The sequence below is a fragment of the Eleutherodactylus coqui genome, chromosome 8 (assembly GCF_035609145.1).
Source record: "Eleutherodactylus coqui strain aEleCoq1 chromosome 8, aEleCoq1.hap1, whole genome shotgun sequence".
Lineage (NCBI taxonomy): Eukaryota > Metazoa > Chordata > Amphibia > Anura > Eleutherodactylidae > Eleutherodactylus > Eleutherodactylus coqui.
Genome location: NC_089844.1, coordinates 125,448,073 through 125,472,360, shown reverse-complemented (window position 1 = coordinate 125,472,360; position 24,288 = coordinate 125,448,073). Strand labels below are relative to the sequence as shown.

The 24,288-nt window shown below is 42.5% G+C and overlaps 1 protein-coding gene across 1 annotated transcript in view; it reads left to right on the top strand.

Moving 5' to 3' along the window:
• FAM20C (FAM20C golgi associated secretory pathway kinase) overlaps window positions 1-24,288 on the top strand; it is a 173,302-nt gene that overhangs the window by 93,627 nt on the left and 55,387 nt on the right. Inside the window, exon 4 of the mRNA XM_066576373.1 lies at window positions 22,717-22,809. Coding sequence (XP_066432470.1) covers window positions 22,717-22,809 — 93 coding nt within the window. The remainder of the gene's footprint in view (window positions 1-22,716; window positions 22,810-24,288) is intronic.

Sequence of the window (24,288 nt, the reverse complement as noted above, 5' to 3'; positions counted from 1 at the left end):
CCATTGTTTCATTCAATCCCCTCCTTACTGTAGAGGGTGCTGCGAACCTGCAGTGAGGGGGAGAGGGAGACAAGTAACCCCCATTCTTGCGATCAGTGAGGGTCTCAGCAATAAGACCCTGACTGATTACACTTTTATCATTTATACTGTGGATAGGTGATGAAAGTTAAAGGGGTTGTCCAGATGTAACCTATTGATGGCCTATCTGCCGAATAGTTTACGGCTGGACAATCCCTTAAACTTTGAAACAACCCCTTTAACCCTTTCCAATCCACTGTCTGACGTCTAAAGGCATTATGATTCAAGGCTGTACAGCTCCGATGTTGGAAGACATCCGTCGGGGTTCTCTTACTCTATATTGCCAGCCTCTCTGCTGTCGTAACCTATCCAATGTGTCACCTCATGCAGTACTGGCTTTAGCCAGCATATAGCGCCGTTGTATAACGGCAGAAAAAGAGTAAGCCCCCTTGGAAAACCAGGATATGCATTGGATTGGAAAGGGTTAAATTAGCTTGTGCTGCAATAGTAGATACTATTATGAACAAGAGTGGCTCTGTTTCAGAAAAAAAGACCTTTTTGTCCCATTCTATACAAGCCTTTGAAGCCTATAATATAAATGCCATAGAATGAACCTAATAATCCATGTATATAAGATATTTACAACTACTGATGCCCACATATACCCCATCGCACTTTAGGGACTTAACAGTCGCGGCGGATTAAATCCGATGTTTATATAAATATCTTCGCCTCGTTTGTCTTCAACGTTTAATAATATCCCCCTTAGATTGATTTTTTTAGGCAATTCGGCGATTTCTTCTACTTTGTGCCGCTATATTCTCTGTCCTGCGTACGATGACATTTACTTCATCCATGTGTCTTCATTAAAGGCGGCGGTGCCATTATAAGTTCATTTTGTCGATCTAAGTGAATAGAGAATTTCTTCCACACATTTCCACGGGAAAATTGAAAGATGTTCCTCGTCTCTTTTTTTTCTTTGCCATGTCAACAGCATGAAGCGTGTCATCCTTCAATCTTCAGAAGATTCTTCCTCCTCAACTTCAAAGATTAAAAAAAAGAGACGAGGAGAAGAACCTGTTCTTAAGAGATGTCTAAGCCACCAAGTAAGAAGAAACTTTTACCGCCATGGTGTCTACCAGAACCTACTGACCTTGCGTTAGAAGAAAGCCATTGTGTAGCTATAGGGGGCTATCTCCCCTAGATCTGCTTCCTAGAAGATGGCTACATCGTAGGCAGGCCATTCATCATTTCTATATTCTATGGTAGTATTATCTCATACACACTTGGGCACATACCGGAGAAGTTTTCTCTCACACGCATGGCTTACCTTAACTACTTCTGCTGTTTACACATCTCCTGGGAGGCGAAACTTCTGCAGAAGAAAGAGCACATTTTTCAAGCGCTGATCCCTAGTTCTTTACATCTCTTAGTACAAGCGTCAATCTGCCATCTCAGTAATGCACTGTAGTGTCACCCGTGATGTTTCAGAAAGGGTTTATTTATATGCGGAGGTGTCAGAGTTGCCAGTAAATTGGCACATACTTCATAATTGAAAGCTTGACATTTCTATTTATGTGCTATGAGATACACAGGAGATTAATTTTACTAATAAATCCTAGTGTGCATCAATCCATGTGTATTTTTGATGTAGCTAACTTGTCATTGGCAGCAATTCAATATGCATTTCAAATTTGGGAGTGAATGATATCTGATCTGAAATATCTGATCCCCATACGGCAAATAAATAAATAATAAAATAAATCTTGTTATTTGTATAGCGCCAACTTATTCCGTGACGCTTGCAAGTCATTTTTTATTTATTACTCCCCACCAAGCTGGGTACTCATTTTACTGACCTCGGAGCCAACTACTTGAATCATGCAGGGATTGAACTCACAAACCTTCAGGTCGTGAGACAGAGCTTAGGACTGCATTTCTGCAGCCTTAGCACTCTGGGGGCAAATTATCTAGTCTAATGGACATCAATCTACTTATTGTACCCATACAATGATCAAGTGATTATGGAATAAGGGGGAATAATACAGTATGATCCCATTCAGCCTCTCCGAGCTATACGGTATGTTTAGATGGTGGAGTGCAATTGGAGCCTCTCCATTTAGGGCCTCTTCGCATGAGTGATTTTAACATCTGAGTTCTGTCCAAGTTTGAAATTGACAGAACCTGAACCCATTAATATCAATCAGGGATATTTGGGTCCCATTTACACGGACGAGAGTGAGCTATGGCAGCACACGGACACCCCTTCCATGTAATGTGCAATGTGCAAGAGACATTCTATAATCTTTTGATCTCGCACTGTCAGCAAAAAATCGTTATATACATGAACTCATTAAAAATAATGGGTTATTACAATGTAATCGCCCAGAACTCGCACACTATTCTTCACCGTGTAAATCCAGTCTTATAAAGGGTCTATGCTGAAACATTCTGTGCGAGGGGAAGAGTTGTGGGACTTTTTTTGCCCCTTTCATGTAATGCAATGCGCTGTGGAAAACTATACTACTGTAAGACCGGCGTTGGAAATGATAGACTTAGTAAATTTCCCTCAATGTGTGTATTTACATGTGCAATTTTGTTCATGGACTTATAGTCCTTGTAAAAAAATCACGGGCTTTTTTTATTCCGGTGCCATTCTTGAGCCAGAATCATCACTCATTCAAGTCAATGGGTGCATTAAAAAGACCTAACACTTGTGAAACTAAGGTCACTGAGTTGGAAACCAGGAGGAATTGCTGAAAGTCAAAGGACTGTCTGATCAGTGGGGGTCCGAACGCTGAGACCCATACCGATCATGAGAACCTGGGTCTCGTGTCTCTCTGTAAGAATGGAGGGGTGGTTGAGCATTCATATCTATGTCACTCCGGAGATTGCTGACTGTTGTACCAAGGTTCTCTTTGACAATCTCATAAAGATAAATGAAGTGACTGCATTTATACTTGCTCTCTTATCTACTCATACATAGGGACCCAAGATCCCCGGTCTTGTGATTGGTGGTGGTCCTAGCAGCCAGACCTCCATGGTCAGACGCTTATTCCATATCCTGTGTATAGAGGCTAACTTTAAATCTGGGGATAACCACTTTAACAGCTCCCATGCAACCCCCCATAGGTAGTCGGTGGTTGGCAGTCCATAGTTAAATTTTGACCCTTAATTTTCCAGAGCACTTGAAAGCACAACCACCTGTACTGCCATAATGGCGGCCATGACCCTCAGTTCTTTCACATCACCAAACGATCTTCAAGTAGGGTTGGCGTAAGCTGATCCTTATACACCTTATGAACAATATGCTGACCTTTCTTATTTTCTCAGAACCTCGTATCCAGTGAAGGACTCTCTTCTGCTTTTCTGGGTTAGTGTAAAGTTGTTCATTTCGGTTTACCATCATTTTTAAGTTAAACATTACCCTCTATGGGTGTTTGCCCCAGTAAGGGAATCTTGGCAAATGCATTATGAAGATCTTGATGTGATGTAGCGGTAGTAGAGGGGAACTGTAGTCATAAACTCAGAGGACTGGACAGGGTTGACAGTCTCTAGCTCACTTTTACCTCCATAAGTTGGAGCTGGTCCTTCCTCCCTAACAGGCAGGGGGCTGAATACAGATCCGGCCTAGGTTCTGGCCATACATGTTCAGACAGTGGTTGCCTGAGAAAGAGAGCCTAGCTGCATGAGGTACATCAGAGACCATTTCGATAAGAGATGAACTTTCCTTATTCAGTCAGCAGTAACAGTTTTAGTTGTTTTACCCCTATGTGTCATAGAATCCGAGAATGGTAGAGTTGGAAGGGACCTCCAGAGTCATCAGGTCCAACCCCCTGCTCAAATGTGTCAATGAGGACGGTTACACTTGCCAAACTCGGTGTACGAGAGTTCATTACACCCTATGAATCAGCTGCATGTAAATCACTTTCTATCTCTCTCATGGGGAACAATAATCTTCCTCTCGCTTTCGGGCTCCAAAAACTATTTCCTGTCTCAGCCCCGTCTTAAAGACAATCTGAACAAGTTTCTAAAGTAGCAAACATGGTACAATATAATGTATACTTCCCCCATACACACACCTTACACTTACATGGACTGTGCAACTGTGAAATCTCTCCATGCATTAGGTCATCCGAAACTTTTTATATAATGAATTGCTGGAACGAGCCCCGTATTTTGGTTTCTGATTATCTTCTCTATTAGCGAGCCTCTAGCTCTGCATATTAAGTGAAAGTTGCAATGTAAGTTGTATTTTGGCTCAACGTTATTGCAAAGAATTAAATGAAAATCAGGTATGTGGTACTGCTGAGGAAGCTGCAAGCTTTGTTGCACAATTAATAGTATAACTTTTCCCAAAAGACGGTACTTAAACTCCGAGCAAAATGAGGTCAATAGCAAGTAGAAAGTTTAATGTACTGAGGATTAGAAGTGCACTGGAGCAGGATGGGATTGTAGAGAGGCGAGATCCCATATGCAGTACAATCTATGTTATCATACAGGATATCTGCATTGGGAAGCACTATGTTGCTATTGATAGCTGCATATAATAATAGGGAGAATGGTTTCAGACATTTTTTGGTTAACTCCTTGTTTTATCATATACTGAAAGGATTAATTAAGGTGTCCATACACCACCAACAACTGTCAGACGAATGATCATTCTTCCGACATCTGTTTCTAGTGGCTTCCCCATATACACAAATGTTTGGCTTGGCTGAATGTTGGGGTGTTTAGGGAGGTAAGCCACAGCCGAACAGTTCTGGCACTGACTTATCTCTCAAGGAACAAAAGGATCAGGTGTTGAAATTCAACATCCCTGATCCTTCTTTTCCCTGACATCATATGTTGGGGGATAGTTGACCAGCTCTCATATACATAAGAGCAGACATACTCAACAGGCTGACCAGGTTATGAATTCAGACCTTGGTCACCAGTTGTCTGGACCAGGAGCCGGCGCCGCTGGGAGTCCCCCTTTGCCCCTCCACTAACTTCTTTCAGTTTGATAATACTGACAGGACCTAACACTATAGTTTTAGGCTCTGGACTCCCAGTGGTCTTAAGAACAGGAGCCATCTACATATGTGTACTGATGAAAGAAGAGGAGGTAGTATTTTACATGGGACTGTAACAGGAGATAATGGGAGGGAGAGTATGGTGTTTATATGGGACGGTATGTTGGGGTTGAAGAAAGGGGAGTATTCTTTCTTTGAATAGGACTGTATGATTGAGGAGATAAAAGGAGGGAAATTGTGGTTTTTACATTGGACTGGATGATGGAGAAGTTAGTGGAAGAGGGCACTATAACCAAAGGGGCCACAGGGGTCATTATAATTAAGAAAAGTCACAAGAGCACTATAAAAAGGGCCATAGAGGGCAACATAACTATGAGGGGCCAAAAAGGGTCAGCATAACTAACAGGGGACACAGAGCGAGCAGTGTAATTTTGGGGGCCCACAGAGCAGCACTTTTGACTATGGGCGAGTTACTGAAAGGGGCATAAGGGGTAGCAACAGGATAGAAAAGTGTACAGAGATGAGTTGTAGCTAGTAATAGCAGTCTGAGGCAAGATTGAAAAGTTAAGCACAAACGGATGTCACCAGTCGGAGAAGACGTCACCTGGGATCACAGGAGGTAACTGCACTGCAATCACTATTGCTTCATAGAACTGTTACACTGGCTCATAAGTGCTAATGCCCACAGCCAGATTTCTGCCGCGTTTCGAGGCGTTATGCCGCAGCTATTAGGTTCTATTGAACCTAATAGCCCAATGTTCACGCTGCGGAATTCCGCATCATGAAAGCGGCATGCTCTATTTGCCGCAGGAATACATGCGGCCGGCTTCCATTATAGTCTGCGGCATTGTAATCTGCAGCGTTATGCCGCAGCTATTAGGTTCTTTGAACCTAATTGCACAATGTTCATGCTGTGGAATTCTACCGTGGAATTACACATCATGAAAGAAACCGTGGCATGCTCTATTTGCCGCAGGAATACGCGCGGCTGGCTTCAATTGTAGTCGATGGAAGCTGGCCGTCACACTATACTTCCACTGTCAGCACAGCGAAAGTATCGCGTGATTACGCATCACCGCCGGCCGCGTCATGCGCTGTACTGTGCATGCGCATCGGCGCGGCAGGCGGGATGTGCACAGCGGATCCAAGAGGCGAGTATGGGGTCTTTGGGGGATTGCCGTGACAAACTCTGCAGCGAAATTCCGCTGGTGCAGTCTGTCACAGCCATGGGCATTAGCCCTAAGTGTTCAAAAAGTCATATGTAACCCAAAATGGTATAAAGGAAAACCAACTCAATGTTTAAAAAGCAATCTCTTACAGAGCTCTATTGACAAGAAAATAAAAAGTGATGGTTCTCAGAATATGCCAAATTGGGTGAGCTATAGTGCAAATGTAGTAAGAAAAAACCTATATATATTCGTATCACCAGAATCGTACTGTCATTTATATGTAAATAACCCTCATTATCTGGGTTTGTCGAACCTTATCCTGACCGCAGACCCAGGTAAGTGGACCTTTACAAAAACAATTTGAGCACCCTTAGTGCAGGGGTCCCCAACTCTAGCCCTCAGGACCTCCAACAGGTCACGTTTTCAGGGTATCCTATAGTAACAACCCCTGTGGCAATGTCTGAGACACCGACAATAATTACATCACCTGGGCAATACTGAGGAAATCCTGAAAACATGACCTGTTGGCGGTCCCTGAGGACTGGAGTTGGGGAACACTGTCTTAGAGAGTTGTGCGGCTCTGCTGTTGTTGGTGGGTTCGGATGACTAACCTCCAAGGCCATTTTAGTAGGGGTGGATTTGCTGTGGATTTTTCATCTGGATTCTCCTCATAGAAAACCCATGGAATTTACAGTAGAAGTAAAGAGGTTGAGATTTCCAAAATCTCTTCCACACAATGTGGAAAAAATCTGCACAAAATCAACATGGAAATCGACCTCCAATGTGGATTTTGGATCTACGGCACGTTAATTGTAGCAGTGGATTTGTGGTACGAATTCCACCTCTTCCACTGAGGGGGTGAATTCCAATCCCTACCAAAACCTGCACCAATACCAAATAGACCATCTGCAACAATTTCGTGCCCATGTGAAGACAGTCTTATATGTATGGGGGCCTTTAGACATTGCTAACAATCTCTATGTAAATGACTGGAACAATTTGATGACTTGCATACAACTGTTCCAGTCATCATGATCACCAGTAGTCTTTCAGACCAGCATACTTTCACTCTATATTTGGTCCATGTTTTGCAGACCGTAAATCGAAATCTACTTATCTAGTCACGTAACTGTATTTTTCTTGGCCTTTTTTTTAAAACGCTGTATAACCTATTTTTACCAGTTTTTCTATTATTTTCTATGCAAACACTGATGACATACTGGAGGGACTCTCTAACATGGACCAACATATTATTGCTGTGTGCATGTAAGTGTTGGTATATGTTATCTCTTGGAACAGATGTTGGAAACCATGACTGATCGGACTGTCTTAGTTTGTAGACAAATGTATTCATTTTTGTCTGTGGATGGTCTCCCACTAAAAGTCCTTGCTCTTTAACCCTTTCCAATCCACTGTCTGACATCTGAAGACATTATGTTTTTACAGCTCTGATGTTGGAAGACGTCCGTCGGGGTTCTCTTACTGTATATTGCCAACCTCTCGGCTGTTGGAGCCTATCCAACATGACATCTCATGCAGTACTGGCTGTAGCCAGCATATAGCGCCATTGTATAATGGCAGAAAAAGAGTAAGCCCCCTAGGAAAACCAGGATACAAATTGGCACGGAAAGGGTTAAGACCACATTCAGTGAATTATAAAGTATGATGAGAAGAAAAAAAGTATGGTGCCGTGTTAGCCAGTAAAAGAAAATGTGATTGTTCTCAGTATGAGAAACCAAGTAATCTTGTAGATATGGTACCTTTTAATGGCTAACAAAAATGCATGATGTTATGGCAAGCTTTTGAGGCTCCTTGGCCTCTTCATCAGGCTTATATATCCTATTATTGGCCTGATGAAGGGGCCAGAGAGCCTCAGAAACTCGTTGGAACATCAATTCTTTTTATTAGCTATTAAAAGGTATCCTATCTACAAGATGACTTGGTTTTTCTTCCCTTTCATACAGTATAATAGAAAGTAGCTGTTTTTAGAGTGTCAATGGGCTCCCTACCCATTAGGCCCTGTACAGCTGTAGCCTATATGGTATTTCAGCCCCTAATTACAATAATATGCAGGATATACAACCCACAATTTATCCTACAAATACAGCTGCCTCGGCTGGCATCTGCTATCATCCCACACAAGATACCGCCATTGTGTTATCAGGCAGCTCAGTGTTATATTAAAGTGCTGCTATAACAGTACAAACTTTTTTCCAGACGTTCTCTTGAAACGGCGCTTCATATAATTACCGAGGTCAAAGAAAATTGAAGTTGGACTATGTGCTATCTACATAGTGGGGGAGAGGAGAGGCAGGACAGGGCGTTAATGGAAACTATTGATAATGTTCAATAAAGATCTACATCAGTAAAACAACATTAGGTAAAGAAAATAACAGATGGCCACTTCTGTAATTAGAAAGGAAAGGTGGGAAGATGCCTCTTCTTCCTGTCTCCCTGGCTACGAAAACTACTCAGCATCTCACCCTGTAATTAAATGATGTACTGGAGAAGGTTACAGGCCATACAAATAAAGCTAGAGTCTAAAAATGTCTCTGTTCTTAGTACTTTGTAAGGAGTCTACAGCTGTATAAACAAGAAAAATAGCAAAAAGTCAAGAAAAAAAAAACAAAAAGAGTTCATCTTCAGTGAAGCATCAACATTTTAGAGTTGTCCACATGTCTATTATTACCACCACAGTATTATCATCTACTATGTGTTTACTTCTCTAATTAGGTCTGGGTGGATAAAGTTTCTTCTTGAGGAGATTGCCAAGAGTGTATTGTAGGCCATGCAATGCTCCCTGGGAAAAAAGAGCATGCAAATAGAGGATGGAAAAATACCTCCACAACGCCACCTATTGGAAGGTGGCTTCACTATAATTCAGAGTTTAATATTTCAACATGACTAAGAGTAAAAGCCAAACTAAAATCTTCTCCATAATGCACCCAGGCTGGTTCAAGATGTTTGCTACTTGTCAGTGAAGAGTGAGGGTCCTGGTTGTCTGGGTGAGAAGCAGTTAATGTTGGTCCAAGTGGATAAAGTAAATGGGCTAAAAAGTTACAAGTTGGCATAGGGGGTCTTAGATAGGCCATACAATGCTCCCTAGGGTAAAAAATATGTGAATAGAGTATGAAAAAGTACCTCCATCATGCAACCTGTTGGAAAGTGACTGTCTTATAAGTCAATGTTCGACCTTTCAACAGGCCTTCCAATAGAAGGCGCTGTGGAGGTACTTTTTCATTTGCATACTTCTCTGTTCAAGAGGATGATGATATAATGGTTTGTTCAGTTTTTTCTTTGGCATCTACATGAAGCAAACACAATGGTAACATATGGAGTGGATACTCAAAAGTGAGTTTTCTTATATTCATACTCAAAATTTCTCCGATAGTCTCATACTTTGATTTATTTTGTGGAGCATTGGATCAATAATGGAGCATCAAAAATAGCAATTGTTTGTATAGGTGGGAGATATATTAGAAGTGCAGCATCCTGTTCACTAAATATCCAGTGATGTGCAATAATCGTTTCTAACTTCATCCATTTCATCCACAACTGAAAATAAGATTTTTTGGAATAACAATTTTTGGGAATGTGTGAGATAGGTGCAATGCTTCAAGTCTGCAGGATCAAGGCAGGAAGAAGTTCACTAGGAATCTAGTAGGAGGCCAAACTTTTCTAAAATGTGGCCAGTTCCTGTCATGGCTGGGGGCAACACAATAATTCCTTCAGTGGATCTTGAGCTGCTGGTCATCTATATGCTGCCAACTGGTGCTAGGATGTTGGTAGAGTCTGATGTTTTCCATGGTTGCTCAGTTACTGGTGCAAATATAATAAAATTGCTGTGGCTGACCCTCAACCAAAAAATTATAATGGGTTTGACCTTTGTTCCGGGTTTAAGGTGGGCCTAGTTTGGTACTTAGGATTTGGAGTGACATTCCTTGGAGTCTAGCATACATGGTGGGGGGGGGGGGGGGGGAGGTATAAAACATTCCTTCACCTGTACCAAAAATTCATTTTATTGCCCTAGCACTGTCTCTAAATACCCTCTACCCAGGCAGAATGGCTTGTTAGCATCCCCTTGGCTCCCAGCACTCGAAACACATGTACCCGTCAGCTACACTAGTACAGATACATTTTATTAATGCTTCCATGTGCTTAAGCAATTGTGACTTTGATGAGATGGTGCTGTATGACTCTACTGATATTCGGTTTTTTGAAGCTGCTGACTTTGAGGTTTATATTTCTATTTCATGAGCTCTTTTTTAACTGGCTGATCAAGTGATCTGAGAAATGGAGGTGATCATCATACTGTATTCATACAACAGTTTATTTTAGGACTCATTGCTGTTAACAAGCAGCTGGAAGCCTCCGCTGCATCTCATATGTTGGTGTTCCGATTTATGTTTTTTTAATGAGCAAATTATCCTCATAAATCATCTTTAACTCTGGATAACTAATATAGTACAGAAAATAAAATCACATTTGCAGGCTATATACTTAGAAATGATACAAACATATCCCGAAAGCATCATTGACTTTGCATCGGGTCATGTGACATGGTAATATATGACATTTTTAGAGGTTATCGTCACATCCCAAAAAAATCAAGTGTTTACAAGCATACATCCCCAGTCTATAGAGGTGCTAGGCGTGATGCTGGGCAGCACATGCTCCATGAGCTTGACCAATCAGTGAAGAGCACGCCGTATTCAAAAATGTCATGTGACAGTCTGATCTGGCTATTTGTTTATAACTAGAGATGAGCGAACGTGCTCGGCCCCGCCCCTTTTTCGCCCGAGTACCGCGATTTTCGAGTACTTCCGTACTCGGGCGAAAAAATTCGGGGGGCGCCATGGCGGCGTGGGGGGTTGCGGCAGGGAGTGGGGGGGAGAGGGAGAGGGCTCCCCCCTGTTCCCCGCTGCTACCCCCCGCACCGCCGCGCCTCTCCCCGCCCCCGGCGCCCCCCGAATCTTTACGCGCGAGTACAGAAGTACTCGAAAATGGCGGTACTCGGGTGCGTAAGTACTCGTAACGAGTACGTTCGCTCATCTCTATTTATAACCTTTTGTAGCTCACTTGGATTGCTGACCTTGGTTTTCTGACCTCAGCTAGTTGGACTTTGTCTTTGTGCATTAGTTTGTGCCTCCTACCACTGCACTTTCACTCTTGTACTTTTTCTTATGGCTCAAGCTAGTTTTGCTGTTTGCTTTTAGTCTTTGCACTCAATTGTTTAAGCTTGGCCCAACTAGATAACGACAAGCCTTTTGTTGCAATCGACAATCACTGTACCCAAATGACTTAAAGAATTAGTTACTACAAGACCTTCACATACCTCCCCCAAATTACATGTATCACCTATCCACAGTAGCCCCCATATCCTAAAAGGGGGGATACAGAGGCTCAGCAGCAATAGGAGACCCAAAGGCTTCTCTGATACACAAGAGGATACCACTATTGTACATTGCATTTCATACATGGGGAGCCTCGTTACAGATTTTGCATTCAACCAAGGAAGTCATGACAATTTCTTAAGACTGATATATTCCAAGTTACGAACGTCTTAAGAGCATCCCGAAATGATTGTTTAATTCCATAGGATTTGCTACTAATGTCCCAACTTTGATGTGTTCTTCATTCACGCTAGATGTATTGTATAGATAAGGATTTTGTAAGACTTGAATCATCTCCAAAAAGGCCACTCTTGCTCAAGACGTACATAGTGGGCTGTTACACCATGTCTATGTTTGCTCAAGATACAATGACCCATTTTCAATCTTTCATTCCTGACTCAGAAGGCAATGTTTCCTAATTAACTCATTATGAAGACACGTCTAGAGGTCCAGTGACAGGTGAAATGTAATCATGGTAAAGGAGTCAATAGGGCTAATATGAAGGATCTAAGTATAGTGTTACATAGCAGTTAGCCAGGATGTTAATGGGTGGAACTTCATTAGCAAATATTTCATATCGCAACATGTTGTCATTCAAAGGATTGTCCAAGATGCCATCCCCTGTCCATATGCCCTGTTGACCTTCTGCTGTCCTGTTAATACAGAATGGCCGTTCATGTAAACGGCTATCCTCGAGTACTACTTTTTGCTACATCAGCTGTTTGCTGGGAGTACTGAGAGCAGATACAGAGTGAGGCCTTGGTCACACTGGCGTTTTTTTGCGCGATTTGCGGATCACATAACGGATGCGCATCCGCAAATCACGTGACTGGGGCCGACGATTCGCTGAAAAATCTGCACCTGTGGCAGAAGAGAACGATCGCCCATTGAATTCAATGGAGCCGGCAATACAGCCGGCTCCATTGAAAGCAATGGGCTGCCGGCAAGCGCTGGATGAATTTTCGGGGAAGGGCTTAAAATATAAGCCCTTCCCTGAAAAGCATTCTGAAAATGTGTAAAAATAAAAAAAAAAGTATACTCACCTTTTCCCTGCAGACGGAGTTCAGCCGCGTCCGTCCGGCAGTTCTCCTGAACTGCTCTGTGTAGTATTCAGCAGGCGGGGATTTAAAATCCCCGCCTGCTGAATGGGCTGCCTCTGATTGGTCACAGCCCTCACCAATCAGAGGCAGCTCTCACTCACCCATTTATGAATTCATGAATGGGTGAGTGAGTGCTGCCTCTGATTGGCTGAGCGCAGGGACCAATCAGAGGCAACTCTCAGCTATTGAATGACAGCTGAGAGCTGCCTCTGATTGGGCGCATATATAGAACACAACGATTCGCAGAACGCAGATAGGCGTGTTCTGCGAATCGTTGTGTCCTATAATTTATCGCACATCCGCATAAAAAACGGACATGTGCCTGCTCCCATTGGGATGCATTGGGTCTATAGATCTGCAGATCGCAAGCGCGTCTGCAGATCTGACCAAAAACCACCCGTGTGACCGAGCCCTGATTAGCTGAGCAACTTCAGTTCCACATTCTCAAATTGGTTGTGCATCTTGGCACAACTCCCTTACGTTGTATAGAGGACTATGAAGGCCAATGTGCAGTTGCACATAGAGACTCTACTGTTTCTTATTTCTGATTCTTGTGTGAAGCACCAAATATCTCCATGATACAACATATGATGGAATACAGTTTACTAGTCTGTACTACTTCATATAAACATGAAGGTGAATAGTGGAATCATATGGGTCCATTGTAGTATATGGATGCCAAATTGTAGCTCTATGCAACATACATTTATAATACGGCCATATGCATCATGCTGTATCCAGAGATTAAATAGAATAGAATAGGATGGTATAACTCTATTACCTTTATGCTTGCATTCAATTAATAATTCAATTATATAGTCCTATGATTAATCTATCCACATCCATTGGTCCCCAAGTGAGATGTGACTTGAAGTTCCTGGGTCCCAATGCAAAATCAGTAAGTGGGACCTCACTTTCATTGTGCCATTTATAATACTGATGTCTACCTATGTCGTAGAGGGGCATTTGTGCCTCTCCAGGGACCAGGGCCATGTCCAACTGCTACCCTCTCACCCCATACGTCTACTTAATCTCCTGGTAGCTGCCTTGTAACAATCTTTTTACTCAGAAGTCACATTCTCCTTACTTACTTCTACATCTAGAATAACTGAACTACCAAGATGTACATTTTCCAGTTTTCTCTCTCTACACGATGCTGTGATAATTGGTCACCTCCTGGATTCCGACCCTCAGATTTTTTTCGTCCTTCTAATCATATTGGAGACCCGCAGTTACTGCACAGCGCATAACCATTGATCCAGAACTGTACAATCCCATTTGTCATAGGCTTTTACCCCTCAGTTTCATATTGTTCCTTGGCAGAGATGATCTCTAAATAGAGTAAACAGGAAGCATCCTTCTTCTAGAGCAGAAGAGTTTTACAAAGCCAGTTCTTCCACCTGTTATGTCCAATGTGTTCTTCGGTTTGAGCGCCAAATGTTGTATCTTTTGTACCATAAATCTGTTCTGAACAGGCAGATCTTACTGCGATCCATGTTTATTAGTGTCTATTCTTTAGTAATATTAGGCAATTGAATAATCAACAGATGGAGAAGAATCTTTTGCAGCAATTGTCTATTAAGACTAAAGAGTAGATGAAGAATTGATTTGCTCTGTTCCATGTAATATATGCTTACAACATGTGCAATACTCTAGACTAGCAAACACCGTGGATGCAATATAATGGACGCTGATGATTATAAAAATCCCAGAAAATATGAGCCGGCTATATAATAAGACATTCTCCTCTACAATCATTGCTTCCAGGAGGGCATACGGTAACACACTGGGTGTCTATGGGCCCATAATAAAGTCCTGTAGGGGTTGTGCTTAAGCCATAAGTTTGCATGAAAAGTTGAGTAACTTTAATACTTTGTCTAACTTAAAGAGGACCTGTTTTGTCCTCAGGTCAACAGGACCAACTGCATACATGAAGCTTTTCAGCCACGGACTTCATTGATGTCTTTCTTTTCCTTATACTCACCCCCAATCCTCCATATTTAGATTCAGTTCTTGTTGTATCAAGTTGACTATTCCCAAAGCTCACTGTCAATGGGTCACATCAGACTTGATTGACAGTGAAGGGTGGGTACTGCCCACTTGACACATTCTCCATGTCAGGAAACAAAGCTAATGGCAACCTGTTTGGGGGAATGAGGTTAGGGTAGCATGAGCCAAAGAAAGGTTCTGAGAGAGTTAGCGGGGCCACAACTACAAAGCTATGCAGCTAGCCCTGCTAACACGAGGACCTAATACTATAACTTACACCACTTGGTTGTCATTGACTGTTACAGTAGAAAATTAAATTCAGAATTCAACTAGACTCCTGTTAAGAAAAAAAAAAGTGCATTTCTTTACACACTAAAGCTGGCCATACTCATCCAACATCTACAGGATTTCACCCGACTCCAATAAACATACATGCTTTGCTTGGCTGAGCTTACACATTTATTTTAATGAGGAGACGGAAATAAGACTCCTTTGTCAACAGCTTATCTTCGAGGTGACGAAAAAGCGGCCATGTTGAAATCCTTTCCCTTGAAATACGCTGTCTGGTAACAACCACATAGATATTATATCTTTAACCTATTTCACTAAAATTGCCATTTTCGGCTGACCTCTATCTAATGTGTATAACCAACTCTTAAAGTTAGCTGTTAGATTCCTTGATAGGAAGCTTGGAAGTAGCTGTGTATATGAATGGAGAACACAACATGAAATAACAGAAAACCAATGCAAAAACAGTAAAGCAAAGTATTTGCAAAGTGACTCAACATTTTTGTTGAAATTTTGCTAAAAATGCAATTTTACTGTAAGTTCCTGAACCCCCTTTGAGTGTATTAGAGCTTTAGCAGAGAATGTTGACGTTGAGTATCCAGCTAAGTTTGAACACCACAGATTTACCATATGAAAGTTAACATCTTCTTCCAAGGAACATGCCTCAAATATTTAATTATTCATGCTCTGCTTTCTTTTAACAAAATAATCAGACAAAAACCGCTGTGACGCTTGGAAAAAGTCCCGAGGCCTGACAGTCTTACGTGCATGAGATGTGGCTTGTCAGTGTTCACGGCTGCAACAATTACTGTATGCACAATACGTATAATTAGATGGCATCTTGTCTGCTGGTACTTAATATGCCTTACAGCCTTTTTTTTCGATTTGCTGGTGATTTTACCTGAAGATCTAGAGTGACACCTTTTGGAAAAGAATATATATTATTACCGTTATATCTAAGCATGGGTTATTATAGGAAATGTCCATCAGGAGAGCGGGCAAAAAGAACTCTTTGCAATCAGCTTTTAGCCGTTGCAGGAAAAATGTGATCCTATATAGTACCCATTCACTTAATGGCAACTAAGTAATCCTGAGTCTTCCAGCATGGGAGCGTTTAATGAATGAATAAGAAAACATTACATAACTGATAGTCCTTGTTACGATCGTGTGGGCAAACTAAGCACGGGGCCCACACGATCAAAACATAATGCCCCCCCACTTACAAAAAGGGGTGCATTAGGATACGATCGGGTTTCACCAGGGTCACACAGCAGGCTTACACAAAACACCATACAGAGACTGACCAGGAGCTGGGTTTACATGTGAGCACAGACCCAGGAGATTGGCTAGCAGGAAGTACCACACCCAGCCAGCTCAATCAATTAACCTTGTGAGGGCTGTGCTGCTAGGAAGCTTAGAACTACAGATCCCAGCAGCACACGTAACAGTCCTGTTTTCAGTAATCTAATGGAGTAATTTGAACTAAAAGTTTAACTAATTCTATTACGGCATGTATGTCATGGTTGGGACCACAATTATTGACGCCCTCTGAAAGAATCAGTGTCACTTAGTAGCTATTCATTTGAGTAGGTGTCGTGTAATACCATATTTCTCCAGCAGTGGCAACTGCGGAAATAATATATAGCTGCTTGAAGCTTTCTGTAGATAGATGCTAATTGTGTAATGGGAGATGATATTCACAGTGGTCATTCTGGTAAATATCCTTTTCCCATCTGGTTACACTACAGTGAATGATTGAGGGATTATGGTAAGGGCTGGTCTCTGCTCCTCAGTGTGATAACTTGGTGCAATATAATACACCCTCACCCCTGTCCCTTCAACGAGAGTCCAGGGAGACAGAAAGGGTAACAGTTAACTCATATTTATTCAGCATCCAGATAATGAAGGCAGAAGTTCTTTACAATCCAAGTTTCCTAAGTCCCATCCTGAAAGTGGTGGCTGTAAGTGCTGCTGCCTCTCTATTTGCTTCTGCACTGCTCATGTTAGTTGCCCACCATGGCCCTGGAAATCTTCAGCCCACACTATGCACCTTTCATCCTTCAGAAGTTATATCCAGAAATTGCTATTAGGAACTGTAAGGATCTGTCCCCCAAACCAGCTGTCTGAGATGACACTGTGGTACACAACGTCCCACTCTCCTTTGACCTCTCTGGAACATTACAACTACTTATATAACTTGCTCATTCCATCATCTTAGTGCTGATTGGCCAGCTGGAAGAGCTGAGTCAATGGGTAGTGTCTACAAACTGTTCTATCAGTCTCTAAAATTAAATCTATACTAACCACCACCTTCAAGATGAGACATTTCACAATATATTTAAAGTCACATTTTTGAACTCTCCCAGAACTATCAGTACAATTACGTAGTGACACTTTTAGGGTCACTACGATTGCCAAGGATTTTGCTGATAGACCTGCAGCGATTGGTTGATCATCACCATGTGACAGCAATCACAGAATAATCTTACAAGTATTTGTATGTCTACAGCTGTGGAGGCAAATATTTTCGAGGCCAAGTATTAAAAAAAATCGTGATAATGCACTATTTGACTTAGCTAAATAATGAAGCCTCGATGATGTCATGAGACCTCAGTTATGTAATTGGCCAGCCGTAAAGTGATTGGTTAATATTAGAGATGAGCGAACGTACTCGGATAAGCACTACTCGTCCGAGTAATGTGCTTTATCCGAGTATCTCTCCGCTCGTCCTGAAAGATTCGGGGCGCTCCGCTGCTGACAGGTGAGTCACAGCGGGGAGCGGGGCAGAGCGAGCGGGAGAGAAGGAGAGAAAGATCTCCCCTCCGTTCCTCCCCGCTCTCCCCTGCAGCTCCCCGCTCCGCAGCGCGTCCCGAATCTTTCAGGACGAGCAGAGAGGTACTCGGATAAGGCACATTACTCGGACGAGTAGTGCTTATCCGAGTACGTTCGCTCATCTCTAGTTAATATCTTCAAATGCCATTTTCCAGCATTGTTAAATAGACAGTGCATTCTAGTTGTGTTTTCCAGAACAAGTCAGGCTGCCTAGATACACATTTCCTCTCCCTCTTTCTCTTTCTTCCTACTAAACAGCAGAATAGATGGGTAATGGCGTCTGCTTCGCTCATTGTCTAAATGATGGAAATGAGGCAAAGCATGACTGTTTTTGTTCCACACACAGCACTTATTCTGTTAGAAATAAACTAAACATTGCTTTTCCACCTCGTGGATGCCTAATATTTATTAAAGACAGGAATAGTAAGTGTGAAGAGTATTTATCTTGATAATGTTCTCAGCTGTAAAATGCCTCATTGCATGGAAACAAAGTAGAGAACTAAAGAGCTTATGGAAATGAGAGCGGCAAAAAAACTCATTGCATTAATGTGTCTGAATCTTCTACGAGTTAAGGCCATTGGAATTCGGAAGCAGAAGAAATGCTAGAAGATTAGAAGGGGTGTCATTCATTTCTACATATTCTTAGACGGAGGCTGATAAGTAAGGAGTCAGTTTCCAAATAAAAATGGAAATGCATACAATCACGTACTACGTACTGCTCAATCATTGAACAACCGAAAACGATCTACCGGCCACAGAGGCGTAACTTGAAGCTCCTGGGCCCCAATGGAAAACCTGTAACAGGGCCCCCAAACTATAATGCTTTATTCATAGTACTGGGCTTCCTATATGGAGAAGAGAGGCCTTATGGGCCCCCCAAGGCTCCTGGGCCCGGGTGCAACCGCATCCCCTGCATCCTCTATAGTTACGCCCCTGACCGGCCATATCATGGGTATACAACATTAAGTGGCAACTTCAACGACTGTTCTAGATTTCAGCCACAGCTGTAGTTGAGCTGAATGCAGGCTCACTGGATGGGCTACAGGTCCTGGGACAGCCATCGCCTCAACATCAAGTCGGTGCAAATCACTCCGAGGTGGTTTAGCTTTACCAAGATCACGCTCAGCTCAGCATACTCTGCGGGCGCACACGTTCAGCTCCTTTCACGAACCATCTACAATTCGCAATGTGCTTGATTCCGCACTACATCATCAACACTCAGCGTGGGAACCCAACGCCTTTTATCACATAGTATATACAAACCACACCGCTACTCAGACAACCACAACTGCCCAGAGCACTTGTTTTTATGTGCCGACATAAATAGGCCATGTCTCTCTTTTATTAAAGTGATAGTACTATAAATTCCTTTTGCATACAATTTCTAAATATATTTTTAACAATTTTGAGGACATCGACCCTCTTCACCTGGTTGACCTAATTGTACGGGTCCGTATGCATCCACCTTCTGGGGCCCTGTGTATGAGTCTATCTAACACGACTTCTGTGTGAAAATTGGAAGTAGCCCCGAAGCTTGTGCAGGTTTTCGCTCTAGTTTGGCTCTTCAAAGAGCGTAATCTGATTAGTATTCATCCACTATACAATATATATTTTCTTCGTTAGATTGGAGGGATTTGCATAAGAAAAGGGAACACTTGGGGTTTAACTAGCCACCAGATGACTTGAAGATCTGTTTGGAGACTCAAATTAGCCTCGATAAAGTCAAACAGTAGACAAAACCAGCTTGTAGAGGAGAAGGACATTGATCTCTGGGGTTTATTATTATTTTTTTCTAATTACATAAGTAACAGTTCAACCTTTATGGATAATATAACCTGCAATAATCCATAACCCGCAATCAAATGCACATGTCCTATATAGATATACGATGGGTGCCTCCAATCATCTTCTCAGATGGACCATCTGAGAAGATCCAAATAGATACTATGTACACCTTTTCCTCTTACTCATCTTACCCATAGCTCCTAACGCGATGCATAGGCTGAAGTCCACTTTTCTTCACCCTTCTATCTGATTAACATCAAGAATGATCAAAGTATCCATGTTGTGATGACCACCAAGCAGCCCGTTTTCTCTATAAACCCCCTAACAGCCATATCAACTATCTTCCACAAATACACCATGGCTTCTCATGCATTCGTATAATTGCAGTCTCCTCAATGAAAAAATAGTATCCTTCAGGGCTACCTGAATATTTTGAGTTAATCCACCATCACAGCACCACGCAGATATTTTTGTTGAGCCCCGGCAGTTTGCTAATTGGTGGAAAAAAAACATGAAAGCTCCTCAACTATTCCAGTGGAGAAAGGCAAAGATTAAACATTATTTCCAGCAGTGAAATACGGGTACCAGGTGGTAGTCATCTACTGTAAAATGTTGCATTTCCATCACTCTTGTATCTACAATCTATTTGGTGCTCCTTAGCTATTGTGAAACAGAATTCTTCTGGCGCCTGTTGCGGATAACATAATGATGAGAGGTTTGAAGAAACTCTCCGAGCTGCAGAACGCGCCAGTGTTAAATGCATTGTGGCCATCACTTGGAAAACTTCTTGTTTTGATGTCTGGGAAGGTTTATACAAACAAGCTGAGGAATGCAAAATGATAAACTAGGGAGGAAAGTTTTGTTTTTTTCTCTTTCTTAAGATCCAAAGTTAATGATGTATATAGTATGAGAAGCCGGAGCTGCAGGCAGCAAGTAGACAAGTAAAATTTGTGAGAATGTGCTGTTCCTGCAGTGATTTAATGATTGTCCCATATGTCACTTATGGAGACGTAAGGTACAATTACAGCTTGTGCAGCTGGCTAAACTGTCAGAATGAAAAAGCCTTTCATTTGGGGTTATCCCTTTAAGTTGCCGGCATTGATTTTCTTTTTTTTTCTCCCCATTGTAATTAATAAATGTGACTTGTCTTTAGAGAAAGCAATCGTGATATAATTGCCTAATTTATAAATGATCTCCGCAATTAAAGGAGAGAACCTTATGACCTGTTGCAACTATGAGTCTATTTGTCAGTCATTAATTTTGTATAAGGCAGTTAAACAGTGTGCATTGCTATATAATAGGGGCACAAATGATGTGTTGGTACTCCAGGTCTGTGCCTTCTGATCCCAGTACATGTGCCTACATAACATCTTTGAGGTTCCAACATACCCAGGCAACATTGTGGTGGTGTTTCTTCTTGTTACAAGTAGTGTTGGGAGGATCGAAGCAGTAGAATTCAACTTTGAGCAAAACTTTACTAAACTGTCAGTTCTGCATGAACTTGAACCAAGTTTATAGCAACGTTCTACCCAAAATAGGATTCTACTGGTTCATTCCTCTGAACCCTAGTCCTGAACACTGGTAAGAACCATAAAAGCCCAGGATAAATCTCTCAGGGCTCTTTCACATGAGCATATATCAACCGCCATTTTCACGACGCCTGGCCGATACACTACCATCTGGGCGTAAAAACTCGTGAACGGGCACACAAATCTAACGTTTGTATGCCCATTCAGACGGCATGGGCCCCAGCACATATACACCGAGGCTGCCATGCCCTTGCCCCTTCTCTCCCCCTCACTGGCTCGGCTCACCTCCTCTCTCCTCCGGCTGATTGCAATGGGAGGGGTGGGCGGGGGCACAGCTAAGCCCCACCCCGTCTCACCTACTCCCATTGCTGGCTGCGGACAAGGTGCGGGAACTTAGCTCTACCCCCATCCCACCCCTTGTCCGCAGCCAGCAATGGGAAGCGGGACAGGGCGGTGCTTAGCTCCACCCGTGTTCCTCCCCCTCCCAATGCAATCAGCCAGAGGGGAGGAGAGAAGAAGGAGGGAGTTTAGCAGTCACGCTGCTAAACTCCCTCACTTCTCTGGCCGCTGTCATTGGCTCCCATAGGAGCCCATGCAGCGGCCGACATATTGTGGCCCAAAAGATAGTTCCAGGACTATCTTTTGGGCCCGACGTAAAAGCGCTCAGTGCTATATGGGCCGGGAGCTTTTCCGCTGCAGGAATACAGCCATGTGATCTGATGCACTGGAATCCAATGCATCAGATCATAGCGTATATCGGCCAACCGTGACAACAGCGGGCCGATATACGCTCATGTGAAAGAGCCCTCAGAGTGTTATCCTGGGCTTTCATAGCTCTTAGTGTTGTACACCAGTTTTCAATGTTTTGTCGAACTTCCAGTTTGGTTCAAAATAATTCGGACTGAACCAAGGTTTTGGCAAGAGTTTAGCAAAGCAGCTGAACCAAACTTTTGAAAAGTTTGCTCATCCCTACCTACAAACATACAGCTTTGTTACAAGCCATGGCAGTTTTCTCAACCATAAGCATGGAGAAATGAGATGCATGATCAGAGGACAACTCTGCCCCCCTGTTATCCCCACTGTCTCAGACATGTTGCCCATATACCAAGTTACAGTCCCAAATAATAGATATAGCAACTGTTGCAGATTCACTCTCGGTTACAGTTTTCTATTTAACCCACTTGCTTGCACCACTCACCCAAGGAAAAAGTTTTTATAGCCTGGATGTACACCCAGCGATAGTTCTGATACCAGGTGAGGGTCCTTTTTACATGGGCTGATTGTCAATCTGATGGAGCAAGCACCGATAGACCAAGCAAAGAGTCAGATTGATCAAACGTGTGGAAAGAGGGGTGTGGGTAAGCATAAAATGTTCCCCATCACCTCCTCGAACAGCACCATAACTTAGTTCATGTTCCAAGGTGATGGTGTCACTTTAGGGTGGCCATGGGCTTCTACAGTTTCGGGGGCCACGTGTCAACTGTATATAAAGTATGTTTGTCCCCAATGGGTTAATTCCCATATTCCCCTACTATCTGTACAATAATTGACAGAAGATTTGAACATATATTTATTCCTTATCTTTTTTTATTTTCCAGGCAGACAAGGGAGCAAGAAACCCCGCCGGACTTCTTCTACTTTTCAGATTACGAGCGGCATAATGCTGAGATCGCTGCTTTTCATTTGGACAGGTGAGACTGATGCAATATGAGATTTTAAGAGAATATTTATAAGAGGATGGATATACCAAATTCTTATCCTCCGGGGATTTGTCTGACACAATCTTCATGCATCATGTCGACAAGAGACAGGTGGCATTATGTATAAAGTGCTGCTGTCTTGATGCGTCGATCATTCACATTCTTGACCAAGGTTTTTTTTTCTTTCGGAATGGAAACTTGCAATAGCTTTTATATGACCCCCTTTTTCGTGTAGTTTCCGTGGCAACAGTGCCATCCGACTTGCTGGCAAATTTTAATTAATGGCGGGTGACAAGAACACAAGCAACACTAATGGATCCCTTTAAATAACCATAAGAACCCTTAAATTCATGGCGGCATTTTTTTCCGATACATTTGTCTTTGTGTAATTGCTACTTTGTTGCTCCTCTCTTTTAAAAAAAGTCTAACGAAACTGTCCTATATTTTCCATCTAGTGAGCTTTAGAATCCAATCCACTTCTACATCCCTTTAAATCATAGCTAGGAATCATAAACCCATAACAAGCAAGACAACAAGCAATTCAGTGCTGAGCAATGTCAATGATTTACAGACTGCGCAGCTCAGAACGGACACATTTAATACGGCCTCGCTGAGCCAAACACAAGCAGATGGAGCTTCCTCATCCAGCGCGCAACGGGCTTCGTTCTTAAAGGGGACTAGATGATAATCTTGTCCGTGTAATCTGAAATCAGACGTCCAAAGACATGGATACATGGATAATTGCGATAGTATATTAGCCGAGCCATGCAACGCTAATTCGGGCTCCGTATGGTAATACGAGACTGGTAATAGGTTATTAATATTGCCAGGATGTGTTTGTAATCCTGGGAACAAAGCGTATCTCTGTGCATTGTTTGTACTGAATGTGATGAAATGTTAAGAAGTGATTCAATTAAATGTTATTGTTTGTAACTAACAGGAAATTAATGTAGCCGGATGATTAGAGCAATGAGCTGTTTAATCCGTGATACTAAGCACTAGTGTTGCTCCTTGCGATCAATAAAATTGGACCAAGTTTTGCCAAGTTGGATAGGATCATTCCATTCCAATTTTGAGCAAAACTCGCCAAAAACTATCAGCTTTCTGCTTGGGAGCAAAAAGGACAGGTGTGTTGGCTTAGTGCTGCTACCTTCTGGTAATGGAGTTCTAGGTTCGAATCTGACCTTGATGGGGATTTGAAACTGGGACCCCACCAGTGCAGGCCAGCAGTGCTAACCAGTGGGCCACCTCTACTGTTGGTCATGGAACATTTTGGAGGCCAAATTAGAGAATCCGAAGTCGAAATCAGGAGTCTCGATTCACAAGTATTTCAATAATCGCTCAACACTTCTAAAGACATGATTGAGAAAAATCGGATCTCTTGGGGGATACATAGAAAAATTAAGATGAGTGCCTTCCTGGACTCATCTTTGACAGAAAAATTGCCCAGGACTCATGCACGCAGTCATA